Below are 16,100 nucleotides of genomic sequence, written 5' to 3' on the forward strand. Positions count from 1 at the left end.
TATATCAAGCGTTGGCTTGTAACAGAGTTGGGAACTCCGGAAATATTTTATTGCTACCCGAAGATAGAAAACCAATTTTGTCTTACACAACCATTGGAATTGCAAGACAAAAGTTTTAATTAAAGAGCAAATACCAATAATGAAGCCAGTCAAATAAAAGACCAAGGAAATACACATCATGAACTAACATTTAGAAACCACAGCTAAAAGACCTCTATGAAAATATAATTTTAAAACATGGAGCAAAGTGTAAGACACATGTTGGATACCAAGTTAGGAAATGGAGTAAAGATTAAGAGAAAAAGGTAAGGACCAGGCGGAAAAGATGAAGCCCTTTTTATTTACATTGATTTCTTGCAAAGACATGGTATTAAGAGTGTATTTCCATCGAAAATGTAGGATTTTTCCCACCACATGACATGTATCTACCCAATGCCGATCATAGAAACAAACCTCGTGCAGTGCGCGGGAAAACATGTGACAGAATTACAAATCTTTCCCAGAGTAGCACAAGAGATTACAACAACAAAATCAACGATGTGCAACGAAAAACAGACACAACATGAAGAAACAGAATCAAGAGGTACAGCACATACGCTGCACCGAAATAACAGTGTGTGTGTGTGATTTTGAATTTTAACGTAGGTTTAAAAATATTTCAGTCATATCGCTACGATGTCTGCAGTGTGGCAGTTGATAGTGATGTCTAGTACTGAGGCATCATGCTGCAGACATGTAGTATGATGTCCCACCCAGTTACATGTTTCTATGTTATAATATTTGACTAAAATGTTTCTTTTGCAGTTTGTTTTGGTTATTTCCGTTATTTCTAAGCTTTATAATTTATTCACATAAGAGGAGATTATTAAGTGTTATTGATTTCCTCTTTATATCATCTCACTTGCTTGTGGTTCTGCAAAATTTACTCCCATACCAAAATTAATCGTTCGGACTTATAGTTAAAAATTTTGAGAGAACAAATATTTTCTTTCAAAATCTATAACAATAGAGGTAAATCTACCAGCGGCTTTATTAATATTATAACAGCTTTGAAATACACCTGTCCGGTTTCGTTTTAAGATAATGTAATTTACTTTCTTAATGTCAGCTCTATTATAACTCAAATTACTCTTTTGTAGCTTGAACAAATACCAAAAACATTTGTAATTATCAGAAATATAGTTCGATGGTCATTTATATATGGTTCAACGTGAATCACATCTAAACGCCTCACATTAACTTTACTAGATGTTATAATATGGTTAAGTAAAGTAGGTGAGATGTCAATTATCCTGGTAGATTCAGTTATTATATTTTCTAAACTGTAAAATGTCATTATATGCCTGAGATTTCTCAGAATTATTTTTTTGTGTGTGTTTGTGTTGGGAGTGTTTGGGGAGGGGCATTTTAACATAGCTTTTACAATTTTACTCGTGTCGCTACGATCTCTGCTGCAGACTCGTAGAATCATGTCCCACCCAGCCACATTATCATGACACCAGGCCGACCAGTCCAAAAACTACCCTCTTAATGCTGAGCTTCAGGAGAGCATCTGCTTGTACCATGCTTATATGTCTTTGGTATGACTCGGCCTGGGTTCGAACCCGCGACCTCCCGCATCCGAGTTGGACGCTTTAACCAACTAGGCTAGCATTTGTTAAGCCCTCATTTAGATCCCTCAATAATGCGTTTAGAAAAAGGTATGATTTCAAGAATCCCAGAAACTCACTGCTGCTGCTGAAGGACTTTAAACTACGCATATCAAATAATTACAACGCTGTTCAAAAGTTGAATTTATTAACCTTCTCTAGTTTTATCTTAGAGTTCAGCAATGTTATAAACATTAACGTCTTCGTTACATAGACCACAATACAACCACCACGGTTGAAGCTATGGTATCTGACTGGATTGTGAAATCATTTAATGATGCATTCATCATCTTGTATACAGTTATCAAAATTGGTTTCAGTTATTGCAAGTGTTCCGACTCTATCGTCTTGAATTAAGTAACAGAAAAGAGCGAAAACCAACAAGTTTTGTAAAATTCAGCAAATAATTCATTCCTCTAAAATGCAAACTAAAACTTCAAAAGAAACTTTCATTATCAGGAATTAAATTCATGATAGTCCTAAACATTTTATCACAAGTCCAAATATATCAAGTTACAATTGAATTCCAGCGATGTTCCAAATAAATTCCAATCTTGAATGTGCCTTGAATGTGCAAATATGTGGCGATATAACAACATTCTTTTGAAGTATCAGAATAATATGATCCTAAATGTCCTTGACTGAATTTACTACAATTCAAAATTATTGATTTAGTCGAAGATTATTTTTTAATACTTTGTAATTCCGATGAATAAGAATTTGAATAAATAAATCCACACATTTAAAGACTGAACACAGCAATGATGCTAAAGCAATATTGTGTAAATTTTCATGTAAACAACATTTTACAAAAAAGCTAAGACACAATAATAGAGCCAGGATGTAGGTCCGTTACCTCTCTCAAACATTATATGTTATCAACAAATTTATGAATTTCCAATTGGAAAACTGATTCAGTTTTAAATAAACATGCTTAGCTCCATTAATAATAATCTGTACATTTATTATATAATCATAGAGAAATATGAGCTATATATTTTCGTGTTTACAAAGTAAATGTCTCGGGTCAGGTTGGCCATTAACTTGATTTTGGACTGAGATTAATTACAAAATATGATATACATAATTTATAACAATGGAACAAAGCCAGCAACGAATGCAAATTAAATATACATAACGCTTCTCGTCAAAAAGAAAAGAAAGATTTTTACATTTAAACTTTATATGAAATATTAATCAAAGATACATATAATAAAATTTACATAAGAAGATGTCTCATGAATGATCAAAGATATACATGAAGCAATATAATACTTGTACACGTGATAGAGCATCTGCAATTAGATCACCTTTTCTCTTGATGTGACCGATGTGAATATGATATTGCCGCAACATCAAATTCATCTTGATAATCTCTGAGTTTTCTTTTTCAAAATAATAGCTGTTTTAGTTCACTCATTTTTTTTTGCTGGAGATGTGAAGGCTTCTGGTCCAGATTATTCAATGTTTATGAATTTTTGGATAGTTTACACCAATCTCATTACAGCCTAGTTTCGTTCTAGTGCTTGAATCCTCACTGTGCGGGAAAGGTACAACCAAATTTATTGCATGATTAACAAGACGATATCAACATGGTACTTTAGCATATTTATATGGCAAAGTGACTTTTGGTTTCGTCTCCCAGGGGTGATAATGATATAATTTAAACGACTTACTTTCTTTCTAACTTACAAGAAGTTACTGAGACTGAGGGGACCTTGAGGTTTAGACTAGAACCCCCCCCCAAAAAAAACCTCCATTCCCTTGTAATTTTGTCATACCTTAATTTCCTTTTTGATAATTTCTAAGTAAGGGACCAACATTGTCTACCATTATTCAGCTAAATGGTTCATCAAATGCACGACACTGATCCGATAGTCACAGGTTCTGAGATTAAGTATGACGAGAAATTTACACGATAGAGAGGAACATTAACAAAATAAAATGTTATTTAGAATTAGAATGTATGTTACTAAAATTATAATACATAACCTGGACTATGTCAGGTACGCAAGGACAACTGAAGGGAATTCCAATGACCTAGATTCCGACACAAATAAACATGTTTACGTCTCTTAATAATAATCCTAATATTAAACTCATACACGTATATAATAAATTAGCGATGTATTACTTCTTTACAGAAATAAAAGGCTCAATAAATCAGTTCTAGAGGAAAAAAACTGTATTTTGGACAAGGTTAAGCCCAAGATAGAATGTTACATTACAATAACATATAATGCAATAAACTAAAAAGATTTTGCTTGAAAAAACCAACAAATAATGCAAGTTAAATTTACATAACATTATGTATTATCTTGCTGACAAAATAAATGGCTCTGGACAGGTAGACCCTTAACATGATCTTGGACTGAAGTCAAGTGCAAAATATCGACGTACATATATAATCATGGATAATAGGAAACAAACAATACAAATTAAATATTATACATACCACACTTGCAAAAATAATCATCAAGATGGTTTGTTATCTAATCTATTTTATGACCGACAGACGTTATCTTTAGATGTATGAACGATATTGTATTGTCTGCTAGGGAGGAGTGTCTGCCTAAGGATGATCATGATGATGATGATTAACGTTTTCTCGAGCCATGTTGATTTTGCAATAAAAAATCAACATTAGTTTTTCTCCTGTAGTATAGGTTACTTGAAACTCCATTCCAATAAACATTTTTAATAGAAGAAAAACAGTGAGGTACATTACAGTCATAACAATTTTTCACACTGTCCAATTACTGCAAGTCTGGGTTCATTTAGCGTCGGACGTCATTGGTTTGTGGCAAGCGGTGTCTTTTCTGGAGGTTTATACGCTCTATACCATTCTTTTTAAGCCAAATGGTTTACAGAGTACACCGTTTCCAATCAGAGTAAAATATATGACAGATTTATGTTCTTCTTGTGAGCATTAAAACTTTGAAATTACAGTACTAATTAATATTTTAGACCATAAGATATCAAGAACATATATTACCGAGAAAATGATACTATATCTGACTGAGGTGTATGTATTAACAATGTCTCCAAGGTGAGGTTCTTAATGTTTATGATTACAGGTAGATGTTTCACGTTTGCCGTGTATGTACAACTGTCTTTTCCAAATATCACTTTTCTGAAACTATTATTTCGACTGGGCCTGCATCGGTTATCATACCACATCCTTTGTCTATTTGGCTTTCAGTCCCACTCATTACAAAGCCTACATTGTGCATCTGTGGTTGTTCTGTTGTCTTGATTGTTATTACGTAACTGAGTAGTGATTAATCAAGTGGTTGTTTGATTTTGAATAGTAATATGAAGAATCTTGTGCATTTTTTCAGTGGTTTGCTGTGTAGGTCTCTCTGGTTAATTAGGTCAGAATGAAAGAAAGTGATTTATAACTGACCCGACACTAGGAGAAGGTGTTGTGGTTTTGTATGCATTGTAGGCTAAACGATCTGCAAATCTTTACTAATACATCAACATAATGAGTCATATCCATGAAATAAAGTCCGGTACAACGCCATTAACTACCAGAGTGGGAAACTGGTTGATACTGGACTTGTATTTAATCTCAGACATGACATGGGTTAGGGCCTCTATGAGTATAATTTGTTGTACTTGAACAATAACTATGTGGTATTTGTTGCGACTAAAGTTGTTGTCATGTGTTTTCATACCAGCGTTGTTAGCAGAAGGGCCCGATGTCACATGTATATCACGTAAACGAAATCTGATATTTAACTGTGGGAGAGGAGCATGACAAAATCGATTTTGATCTGTCAGAGCTATTCGTAATTTTTATTAAGGTTTTCAGTCTCTGATTTTTCAGTTTGTCTGTCAGGTCACTGTTTCAACAATTCGATTTATATTAGTGTTTAATTTACAATATGATATGATATCATATTGATTTCAATTTTGACATCTGATGTTTGTGGTTTGAGTCATCATACACAGCCATACGTTTAAGAATCTTGGATCTGTGGTTATTTACGTTTAAAAACTTGATTCCATATTGTCTGACAAAGTGTGTTTTTCGGTTTAAAAATGATTTTTGTGCTCTTTTACGATATCGTCATTAGGGTAAACGAAGACAAACATGTGGACAAAATCGCATATGTAATGAATTCTTTTTAAACAGTTTAACTCATCAGTGAGTGGACTCTAATCAAGGATATATATCTTTCTCATAATTGCACACAAACTTTCGCAATTGAATTGATGGGATAACAAACGTAGTTAAATTTAAATCGGAATGCACTCAGCGTTTTGGACCTGGAAGACCACCACTTCATGATACAATTCAATTCATATCTTTCTGATTGATCGAACAAAGTGACTTCATGTAAATGTATTCGGTCGTACCAAAAATCAATAGAGTAAGCATATGTCAGCATAGATGCTCATCGAGTGGGATACCCGTAGGATAATGAGCATTTGTGGTGCGTGAGAGGAAGGATATTGTCACGAAGATTGCTCAGGACGGACATAACCACTACGGTAAAAAATCCCATACATCAAGATCATCATCGGAATCAGAATCAGAAAAGTAAGTTGATTTGGGTATGTCATATGGATATGGCAATTCCATCGACTTGAGCATTTTTACTACCCCTTGTCTCCCATAAATCAATGCCTCTATAAATGGTACTTTTATGAAACGAGATTTTCTGGAATTTTTTACATACAACATTTCCTTATCTCTGTTTGCGAATTCTTCTGCTATTTCTACATGACCATATCTACATGCATAATGCAGAACTGTGTTATCTGTGTAAGTACTTAATCTCCAATTACTATTGTGAGCTAACAGTATCTTGACAATGTCAGGGTATCCCTTTTGACAAGCGACATGTAATGGAGTTTTGCCATACTTATCTAAGGCATCGATTTTCGCCCTTTCGGCGAGAAACTTCACCACATCAGTTCGTTGCCGATAAACTGCAACATGCAAAGGGGTGAATCCATGATTCTCTGCACTGTTTATATTTGCACCTTTGAAGACAAGCAGCCGAACAACATCCAAATGACCAAAGTTGGACGCAACATACAGCGGAGTTTGACCGAAACTATCTTTGATATTGACCTCTCCACCTGCCTGTAACACAGTATCTGCGACATCAACATATCCTTGTCTGGCTGCATAATGCAGTGCTGTGGTTCCCCGAATGCCAGAACCTTTCTTAATTTTCTTTGTATTGCAGAAGGCTCTTTTGTTGACCTGTGATCTATCGTGCAGGAGTAAAATATTCACAGTATTCGCATGCCCGTTCATAGCAGCACAATGAATTGGAGTGTGTCCTCTTCTATTCTTTTTGGCAGGTGATGCCCCCTTCTCTAACAGAACTTGTACGACATTGCTCAGACCCTTATCTGCTGACAGATGCAGTGGCGTGTTTTGTAGCCTACTCATCTTGAGGAAGATATCAGATCCTTGATGGATAAAAAATTCCGCTAGTTCATCATGCATGTTCATTATTGCCCTCCCCAAAGGAGAGACTTTGTACACATCAGTGACATTGATACTTGCGCCATGCTTCAAAAGGTACCTCGCCATACTCGTATTTCCAGTTTTTGCTGCAATGCAAAGTGCCGTGCTCTCGTTCATCATCTGGGCTTTGCCGTTGATGTCAACTTTCATTTCTTCGATAAAGATTCTCACAATATCGACAAAGTTGTGATAAACAGCCATGCAGAGACAATTACTATCAACAATGGTGCCCGATTCGATGATTTTCTTCACAACTGACATCTTTTTGGAACGTAAGCCAAAGAGCAGCGCAATGGTTTTTTGTGATGCTACGAATTCTTTATTCACAACCTCATCAAGGATTCCGAGTTGGATTGTTTGCTGAGCAAATTGCTCGTTGATAACACTTTCAATTTCCTGATAATTGGAATATGGAGGGCAGCATAATGCGTATGTAAAAATCGATATATTTTGGAACAACTTTTGCCAGTTATAAACCATCTGATAGGCATGTCTGCTAAATCCATAAATCTCATCAACGAGTCCCCTTTTCATCAATTTTTTAACAAATTTGACAATAAATGCCGAGTCCTTCATAATCTCATGTCCCAGCCAGCCCAACGTTTCATCTACATCAGCATGTAAATATGGTTGCATTTGAATCAATCCAACTGCATGGTCAATAAATTGGTCGGCCAAACAGGAATGCAGCCATGGTTCCACCCTGTATTTCAACTCGTCACTTGCTGGTTCGCTAACGCACAAATACTCCAGGATGAATTCAAAATTACATTCCTGAAGTGCAATGAGTGGGTGCTTGCGCATCAGAATCATCCCCACCATATCTTTTACAGCAGGATGGCTAAATTCATAAGAACCCTCTACTCTTGAGTACTTAATGAAACCTCCATACACCGAATGGTCTGAGTAAGACTTTTCGAGACATCTTGAGTTGACACCATGCATATCTAGACTTTCCAGCATATAGCTCGAACTACCAGACGACAACCATTTTTTGGTCACTTTTCTGTCTCTGTTGTGCATTATCCACAATAAAGCAAACGGTACAAACTCTTCTTCTCTGTCACCATACAAAGTTTCCAAACACTTCTCCAGGAAATGCAGTGGCTTCTTAAAAAATTCTGGACCTTTTTTTGAATATAGATAGTCACTGGTGGCAAAGAGTTGAGCACACGCTGGAAAACCGAGCAAACCAGAATGGTTTCGAACGCACTCATTGATGAAGTCCTTTGTCCAATTTCGATTTCTATCTAACAGGTACTGTTCCAGTATCCCGGCCTTCTCCGTATCAGACAGATCAACAGACGACAGCCTATGACAGAATTCTGGCTTGAATAATTCCGTACGTTTAAGTTTCGGTTTGCAGTTTTCGAAGATGTGCTCACGCAAGGCTATAATAAATGATGTCTTCTTCTCTCTGACCAAAGCCCACATATCTTCCAGATAAGGCATCCATTTATTAACCAATTCTATATTTACATTTATTTCTCCAAACATGTTATCAATAAAAATGACGTCAAATAAAAGTGGGTCGACGTGCTTAAAATCGTCAGGCGACCTTACCACCAAACATTTTTCTGGAGTACTAGTGTGTAACAAGATGTTAGCGGCAGTCGTAGTTTTCCCTTCCCCAGGACCACCGCTGAGAATCAAGACACCTTTGTTTCGGAGAATATCTACAGCCTGATGAAAAGCTTGAGTTCTTGTGAAGTTTGTCATAGTGTGCTTTTGTATGTTGCTCAGCCAAACGACCGTCTTTGCTGCAAGTTAGAAAGAATTATGTTAAGTATTGACAACTAAGCCAATATTATTTTCGGAATATAAAAAAGGTTAAACGTCTTTGTTTTAACAGCGTATGCGTTGCTAAGGAAATTTAAGAGTAGGAATGGTGTGATTCATTGCAAGGTATTTCGAGGCTTTATTCTTACTGGAAGAAAGACAAAATTTGGTTTCTTTAGCATAAAAAAGGAAGATTTTAATGACAAGGTCCTGTGGCTATCGATACGAGAATTATATATATATATATATATATATATATATATATATATATATATATATATATATATTAACATGTAATCAATGTTCTCTTCTCATGTATATGGAAAAAGTTAAAATTACAGCAACAATTCATTGTTTTATGGAAAAATATAAAACTATTCGTATGCGATGGTGTTGCATTAACTTAGGAAGATTAAGGTTACTAAGAATAATTTCGAGATGTACATCTCTCCTTTTCGCTCCCCCTCTTATTCTTTTCCGGACAAGAGTCTACACGATATAGGTATAAATTATTGAAAAATATCGAAATTTACTGAACTATGTTTAAAATATATAGTGAGGGCACAGCATAAACATACATTCTTCTCGAGACTATATGAACCCTTGTCTTACATGTTATCAGAAAATTATTTTGCCGTATAACGTAATTCAAAGGTATTGGCTAATTAACAGTACTTAACAGTGAGGGTTTAACAAACAGGCGAATCAGCATATAATGCTGCCAAACAGTTTAAACCTGAATGTGGCTCAGAACAAGTGTAATTTGATGATACTACAATTCCAGCCTTTCTGTCCTGGTCATCCTACGTGGAATATGGAGCACAACGTATTCTTGATTAAGAATACAAGATTTTAGTTTCGTGTAAAGTAATTGTTACAAAGATAAATATTAACTATTATTTTAATCACCTTCTGATGTTAAGACTGATCACATTTTAAACAAATCAATTTAATGTTTCATTTCATGTCTATCTTTTTACCTTAATTTGAATGCACGTTTTTGCGTCATCAACAAATATTAAATCTCTATCTTTATTTTGTTTTTGGATCGTATAAATTGATATTGTCCACTCGGGCTTACTATTTTCTTTAATTAATGTTTAATTTCCATCACTCTTCCGTGTCTAATAATGAAAGAATGAATTATTTCCATGAGTCAATTCAGTTCTTTCTTTCTGTTTATTTATGTGTAAATCAGTTTATCCACTTCTGCCTTACAAATTTTGATTTGATTTCAATATTTTGAAAATTACTACAATTCATGTAAGTAGCTATCTGGCTGACTTGGCTTTTTACCCTTTCAAAGATGTCCTTTTCGCATTATATAAAGCATTTATCCCCTTTTAGATAACGGTTAATGGTCAAACACTAATGCTTCCTTATAAACCACTAGCAAAAATTGCAGGTTCAGAGAATAACAGTTAAATAGCATTTGACAAATACTGATAATTGTGATCATTTTTGTACACCACACTCGTTTTTACGCAATGATATCACGATGTAAACAATGGAAAAAATCACTATTGTGGCGCAAACAAAACTGTAAACAAGTAACCTATAATTAATCCGATGCTTGCCAAATCATGTAATCTCAGTGTCAATACGAAATTATTTCATTGTACGTGACCTGCCGACTTTTCCTCCTCCGCACGACAACCCCAGCCGAAGTTGTGGTCTTTTATAAAGGCTTCCGCCATTTTGATTCTTTATTATTTATTCTTCATCCTCTATAAAAACTAGTTTTCTTCGAATGCAGATAGTTAGAAAAGCATCTATACTTATTTTAGTTAGGACTTAAAGTTAATTAAATAGCACTCAACGTCTATATTAAGGCTCACGACAAAAATACTGGTCAACAGTTATGTTACAGCACAGATCTTTATTCTATCGATGAACTCTTTCTAAATATTGGTTTTATACCTGAGCATGCTTATTAGTACTAATATATTTTTTTTTTATAAATAAGAATAAATAACGCTATCATACAAATTAGGGAATTTTTAATTAGTACTCTACGGAGAATCGTAAGCATTCACCCCTATACCATTTTGACCATGACACACATCACCAAAAACACGTTGTTAGATGATCGGTTGTATATGTATCCGCGTGTAGCATATCGGTCTAGTAATTAATTCTCATATGTGCACAGTCATTCAGGTTTCTAACACACAAATTAATGTATATAAACACAATTCTATTAAATTACAAATATACACTAAACTGAACATAAATTGCTATCCCTGGATTCCACATGAGATGGCTTAATAATATTAACAAAAATATTTATAAATACAAATAAATATAGCAATATCATAGAGGTTAGAAATTTTTTAATTCGTACTATATGGAGAATGGAATCCGGGTATATATATATATATATAGAGAGAGAGAGAGAGAGAGAGAGAGAGAGCGCCACTTATTCACTTGCACCCAATCATAATACTAAAAGATCATAGGAGCACGATGATTGGTTGTTTGCAATTTCGGAGCTATACATGGAGATGAGCATTGTTTTTAAATCCGACACATTACAGAGTGTTGTCAGCACTAATTTTTGTCAACACTAACGGGGCTAGCAAAATTAATGAACAGGTCAAAGCTGAAGAATGGTCGTTTACAACTGATGTTGGAAGTAAATGCAGCTTTAACGTGTAAGACATTCAGGATTAATAGACTATTCCATTTGTCTGTTTTCAAAAGTTTTTAAATAAACGTTAGTAGAGGTAGAATAGACTGTGGTACCTATTAACTGATTGGAATAAATATTAGTCGACGAAGACTTGACTGTGACACATTCTGATAAACATAATCACAAATACAAAAATGTGCAAAATCGTAGAATTCAAAGCAGTCTTAGAATAAGAGTAAGGTGGAAGTAACAAGCGATATAAATAAATCAAGATACGGTACTCGAAATATTGCAATCACAGGATCAACATGTACGGCACCTCTTTTGGGGCAAACTGAAATATCAGAGAGTTTGAGGGAATAGTACACAATCTTTCAGTGATACTAATTATTAGAAACAGGTGCATTAAATACACACAGCTGTCTAATATTTACTTACTGTGCATATTTTTAAGAACAGGATCCATATCAGGACGCCTTGTTACGTCAGTCACTGCAAAAGCACGTGGATGCAAAATAATACTGTTTAATTGACATTTGGAGAATAATTAAACGTAATTAGTCTATCAAAATCCGAATCTCCAGTTTCAATTTTTCAGTACAATTAAATATTTTATTCTCACAGTTACAATCCAGAGAGAGAGAGAGAGAGAGAGAGACCTTAGTTTCCTCTTTGTATGGAATAATTGAATTAGTCTTTACAGATTTTATTTTTTAAAAAGGAGCTCAGTGATGTATGAAAATGTTAAAGTTAAAGGCACACGTTCATGGAAATCAGATTAAAGTGGTAGAGAGAGAGAGAGAGAGAGAGAGAGAGAGAGAGAGAGAGAGAGAGAGAGAGGAAAAATATGAGAAAATACAGATATCAGACAAAAAGAGTGAATATCTAAATTGAGGTACTTCCCAACTCGCATGTCCTTCAAATGATGCCTTCAATCGAACTCCATGAAAAAACTATGGACACCTGTTTGCAGTTTAATTTAGATTGATGCCGATTTGCGTTTCTAGAACTACGTATATACAAAAAGCACTACCAGTATATGACCGTGTGTTACTGGGCATTCCTTAAAGTACTTAACACCAAACAGAAGCTCCGAATAATGCTATACTGTTATATGATTTATTAATTTATGGCTAGGAATATCTTATCATTTTTATCTTTTTTAAATTAATTGAAATCGCTCTGAAGGTCGATAGAGGCGGTCCAACAGTAAATATTCAGTAATGACAAATCAATGCATGAACATGTTTTTTGGTCTATAGAAGACGTCTCGAACGGAGAAACGTAGATTGACCCAATATAAATTCGACAAATGAAATTATCAAAAGCTGAATGAATAGTATAACTGTGCGCCTGTGTATCGGATTGTTATAATAGCTGTGAAGTAAGCTTGACAGCTGTTAATTTTTGATAAAATGAGAATAATCAATTTCAGAGCGAAACGATTCATCGGACATACTTTGGGGGACAATATTCTTGAATAATAAGAAACAAAATTAAGATCGTAGTCAAAGATCAATGTTCTAGGCGAGGTAAAATATAGTATTCTTGTTATAAGAACCATATTGTAGCAAAATATCTTGTTTAGGTTTATGATTTGTTTAACTTTTGTTTTTGAACGGAAAGAAAACGGATGCGAATAATAACGTTTGTCGGATGAAAACAATTACCTCATTCCGTGTAAGTGGACGAACGTATATGTTTGCTTTGCAGAACGATACACAGTAAAATAAGCAATTTGTTTCACATTCGTCTCGTAAGTTTCGAAAATCGATGTGGATTCATTATGCTCGCACAACTAACCAGTGTTTTTCTGATGTGTGTGTGTGTGTGTGTGTGTGTGTGTGTTTATGTGTGTGTGTGAGAGAGAGAGAGAGAGAGAGAGAGAGAGAGAGAGGGAGAGAGAGAGAGAGAGATAGAGACCTTTTCTCTCTACAGCTTGAATCTGAGATGCTTGAATTTCAAGGCGTGAAGTTATTTCAGTATGTTGCATTTCCTCTTCCTTTCGCAGATCGATGACTTCTCTTTCTACTTTTCCTATGGCAGTGTCCTGCTTGTGAATCTGCTGTGTTACATGGTAGCTGAGATCTTTATAGTCGGCTTCTAATGTGGATGTACGTTCGTCTATATCTTCAATTATATCTCTCAGTACCTTGTCCGAATTCATCCATCCCTGAAGAATATCCTGATATTCCTTTTCTTTGTTTGGATCCCAGGTATCATATTTTAGTTTATTTATAGAAGCAGTGATATGAGGGATTGCACTGCCCAAGCGAGTTAGCACCTGTAATGTCAAAATAACAGATTTTGTTCGGTAAGTTATAGTAATTGTCATGATAACAGGTCCATTTTCTCTAATCATTGCCTAAGCAGGAATAAATAAGCGATTATTCGTACTTCACGTGCAATGGACTGCTGTCTGACTAGTGGAGCGCCTTGAAACATCAGTTGGTACATGTTAAGTAGAGGCAGTGGACCCTACATTCCTGTAAAAAGAAGTACTTAAATGGATCCTTTCCACATAGCCATCAACGTATATCATCCTTTATATGACTCTAATAATTACTCTAAATGTTGTTTAGAGATACATTGCAGGCAATGAACGTTTGTCTTACCTGTTCAATTTCATTCCACTTCGTTTGAAACTCTTGATCGGAGAGTGATGCTGTCGTGATATGCTGGATCTAAATAATAGAAAAACGAAATGATAATTCTTTGTTTTAAAAAAGTATATTAATTAAAATCTTTTAAATCAGCTTTATAGCAACTGTATTTTAAATACAAAATAACATATGTTTGGGATAAAACTATTTTTTCCTACAAATATAAGTTATTGACATTAAAATAGCACTAGTTAATGAGGTTTAAGTTGCATCTAAAATCATATGTATCTTGGATGCACTAAAATAGACATAAGCATGCGTGGAAGTTGAAATAAACAAGACAACAGCTACTAATGGAAATGTGTTTGAATATGCTTCTTAGAGGGGAGTGGGGGATGGGTTGGGTGGGGGCTAATACTTTGATTTTAACAAGTAGAACTGCAAATAAAGTCTGTTAAAATGTCTTTCTAGTATCATTATTCTAATCAAATAGATAGCTGAAAGATGGAATAAGTGCTTTACAGACTCTGCGTTAATTTAAAATAAGCATATTAAATATAAATAGTATTTATTTTAAAATATGATAGAGGAAGAATCCCTAATTGTGGAATGTCTCAGAAAGAGTGCTGTGTAGGTGCATAAAGTTTGTAATTCCTAGCACTCATTGTTTTAATAATTGGACTTGACAGACTTCATTGTATATGGGGAAAATAAGACTTAATTGCAGTTTTAGTACATTACTAATTATACCATTTTTATCATTAACAAATTCGGGATCATCTGGCAAACTAATCACTTGTGGTACGCATACAATGGAGTCACAAGTTTACAAAAACTAAAAGCAGTCTATTAACTTCCGGTTTAAAATGTAGAGACATAGAGGTTGCATTAAGTTAAATGCTTGCCGTTAAAAGATGGGAAAATTGGATCCACAAGGCTTAGTCTTTCCAGAGTATTCAAGCACATGTTAGCTCCTGAATATTGTACATTACACTGGACAACAAATTTTTACAAAAGTCATGTTACTGAAATAAAATTAGTCAATTCTTATCAATTTTTATGTGCTGAACACGAATATGACAGTCAAATTGCAAAACTGGCTCTAGTTTTTTTGTAATTTGCAAGAAATTAATGTTTACATAACGAAATGCATTCCAATAGTAAAAGATCAACTGTAATAGCCTACCTATAAAAAATCAAGTCATTGACTACATCTTAGATTTCTTCGCCTGTCTCTTGTACAGCTGTTCGGAAGCATCTCTGAGGAGTGTCCAGCAGTAGTCAGCCAGTATTGTAGTGGACCATTTTCCCTGGTATCTTTGTTCCATTGTTGCGATATCTTGATGAAAACGTTCGCCGTGTTCATCACTAACAATACCACAGTTGCTAGGAAAGAAATCCAAATGGGAATGAAGGAAGTGAATCTTTAGAGACATATTGCAGCCAAGTTTCTTATACTTCATCAACATGTCTTCTACTAGTTCCTTATAGTTTTCTGCCCTAACATTTCCGAGGAAGTTTGTAGAAACTAGGCGAAAAGCATTCCATGCTTGTTTCGCGTCACCTTCCAGCAAGTTGTTGAACCGGTCATCTTTGAAAAGCTCTCGAATCTGAGGACCCACAAAAACTCCCTCTTTAATCTTTGCTTCGCTGAGTCGAGAGAATTTTTCATGCAGGTATCGGAATGCTGGCAAAGTCCGGTCAATGGCTTTCACGAAGTTCTTCATCAAACCTAGTTTGATGTGAAGGGGTGGTAGCAAGATTTTCTGAGCCTCAACCAGAGCTGGGTGTTGGATATTCTTCTCTCCAATGGCTACATTCTGCCTGTGAGTCCATTCCTTCCTCATGTAGTGCATTTCCCTTGCTCGGCTATCCCACTCGCATAAGAAACACATGTATTTTGTATATCCTTGCTGCAGTCCCATTAAAAGGGCAACTACCTTCAA

The 16,100-nt window shown here is 35.0% G+C and overlaps 1 protein-coding gene across 2 annotated transcripts in view; it reads right to left on the reverse strand.

Moving 5' to 3' along the window:
* Positions 1-1,780: 1,780 nt before the first annotated feature.
* LOC149794025 (uncharacterized) overlaps positions 1,781-16,100 on the reverse strand; it is a 43,681-nt gene continuing 29,361 nt past the window's right edge. For both annotated transcript variants that reach the window (XM_089967966.1, XM_089967968.1), the window contains 4 exons: positions 14,167-14,235; positions 13,475-13,835; positions 11,990-12,043; positions 1,781-8,900 (listed from right to left, as the gene is read on the reverse strand). In XM_089967966.1, the coding sequence (XP_089824092.1) occupies positions 6,145-8,900; positions 11,990-12,043; positions 13,475-13,835; positions 14,167-14,235 (3,240 nt within the window). In that variant the 3' untranslated portion in view covers positions 1,781-6,144. The remainder of the gene's footprint in view (positions 8,901-11,989; positions 12,044-13,474; positions 13,836-14,166; positions 14,236-16,100) is intronic.

Source organism: Sinohyriopsis cumingii, chromosome 8, assembly GCF_028554795.1.
Source record: "Sinohyriopsis cumingii isolate HCF-2022 chromosome 8, ASM2855479v2, whole genome shotgun sequence".
Taxonomy (NCBI): Eukaryota; Metazoa; Mollusca; class Bivalvia; order Unionida; family Unionidae; genus Sinohyriopsis; species Sinohyriopsis cumingii.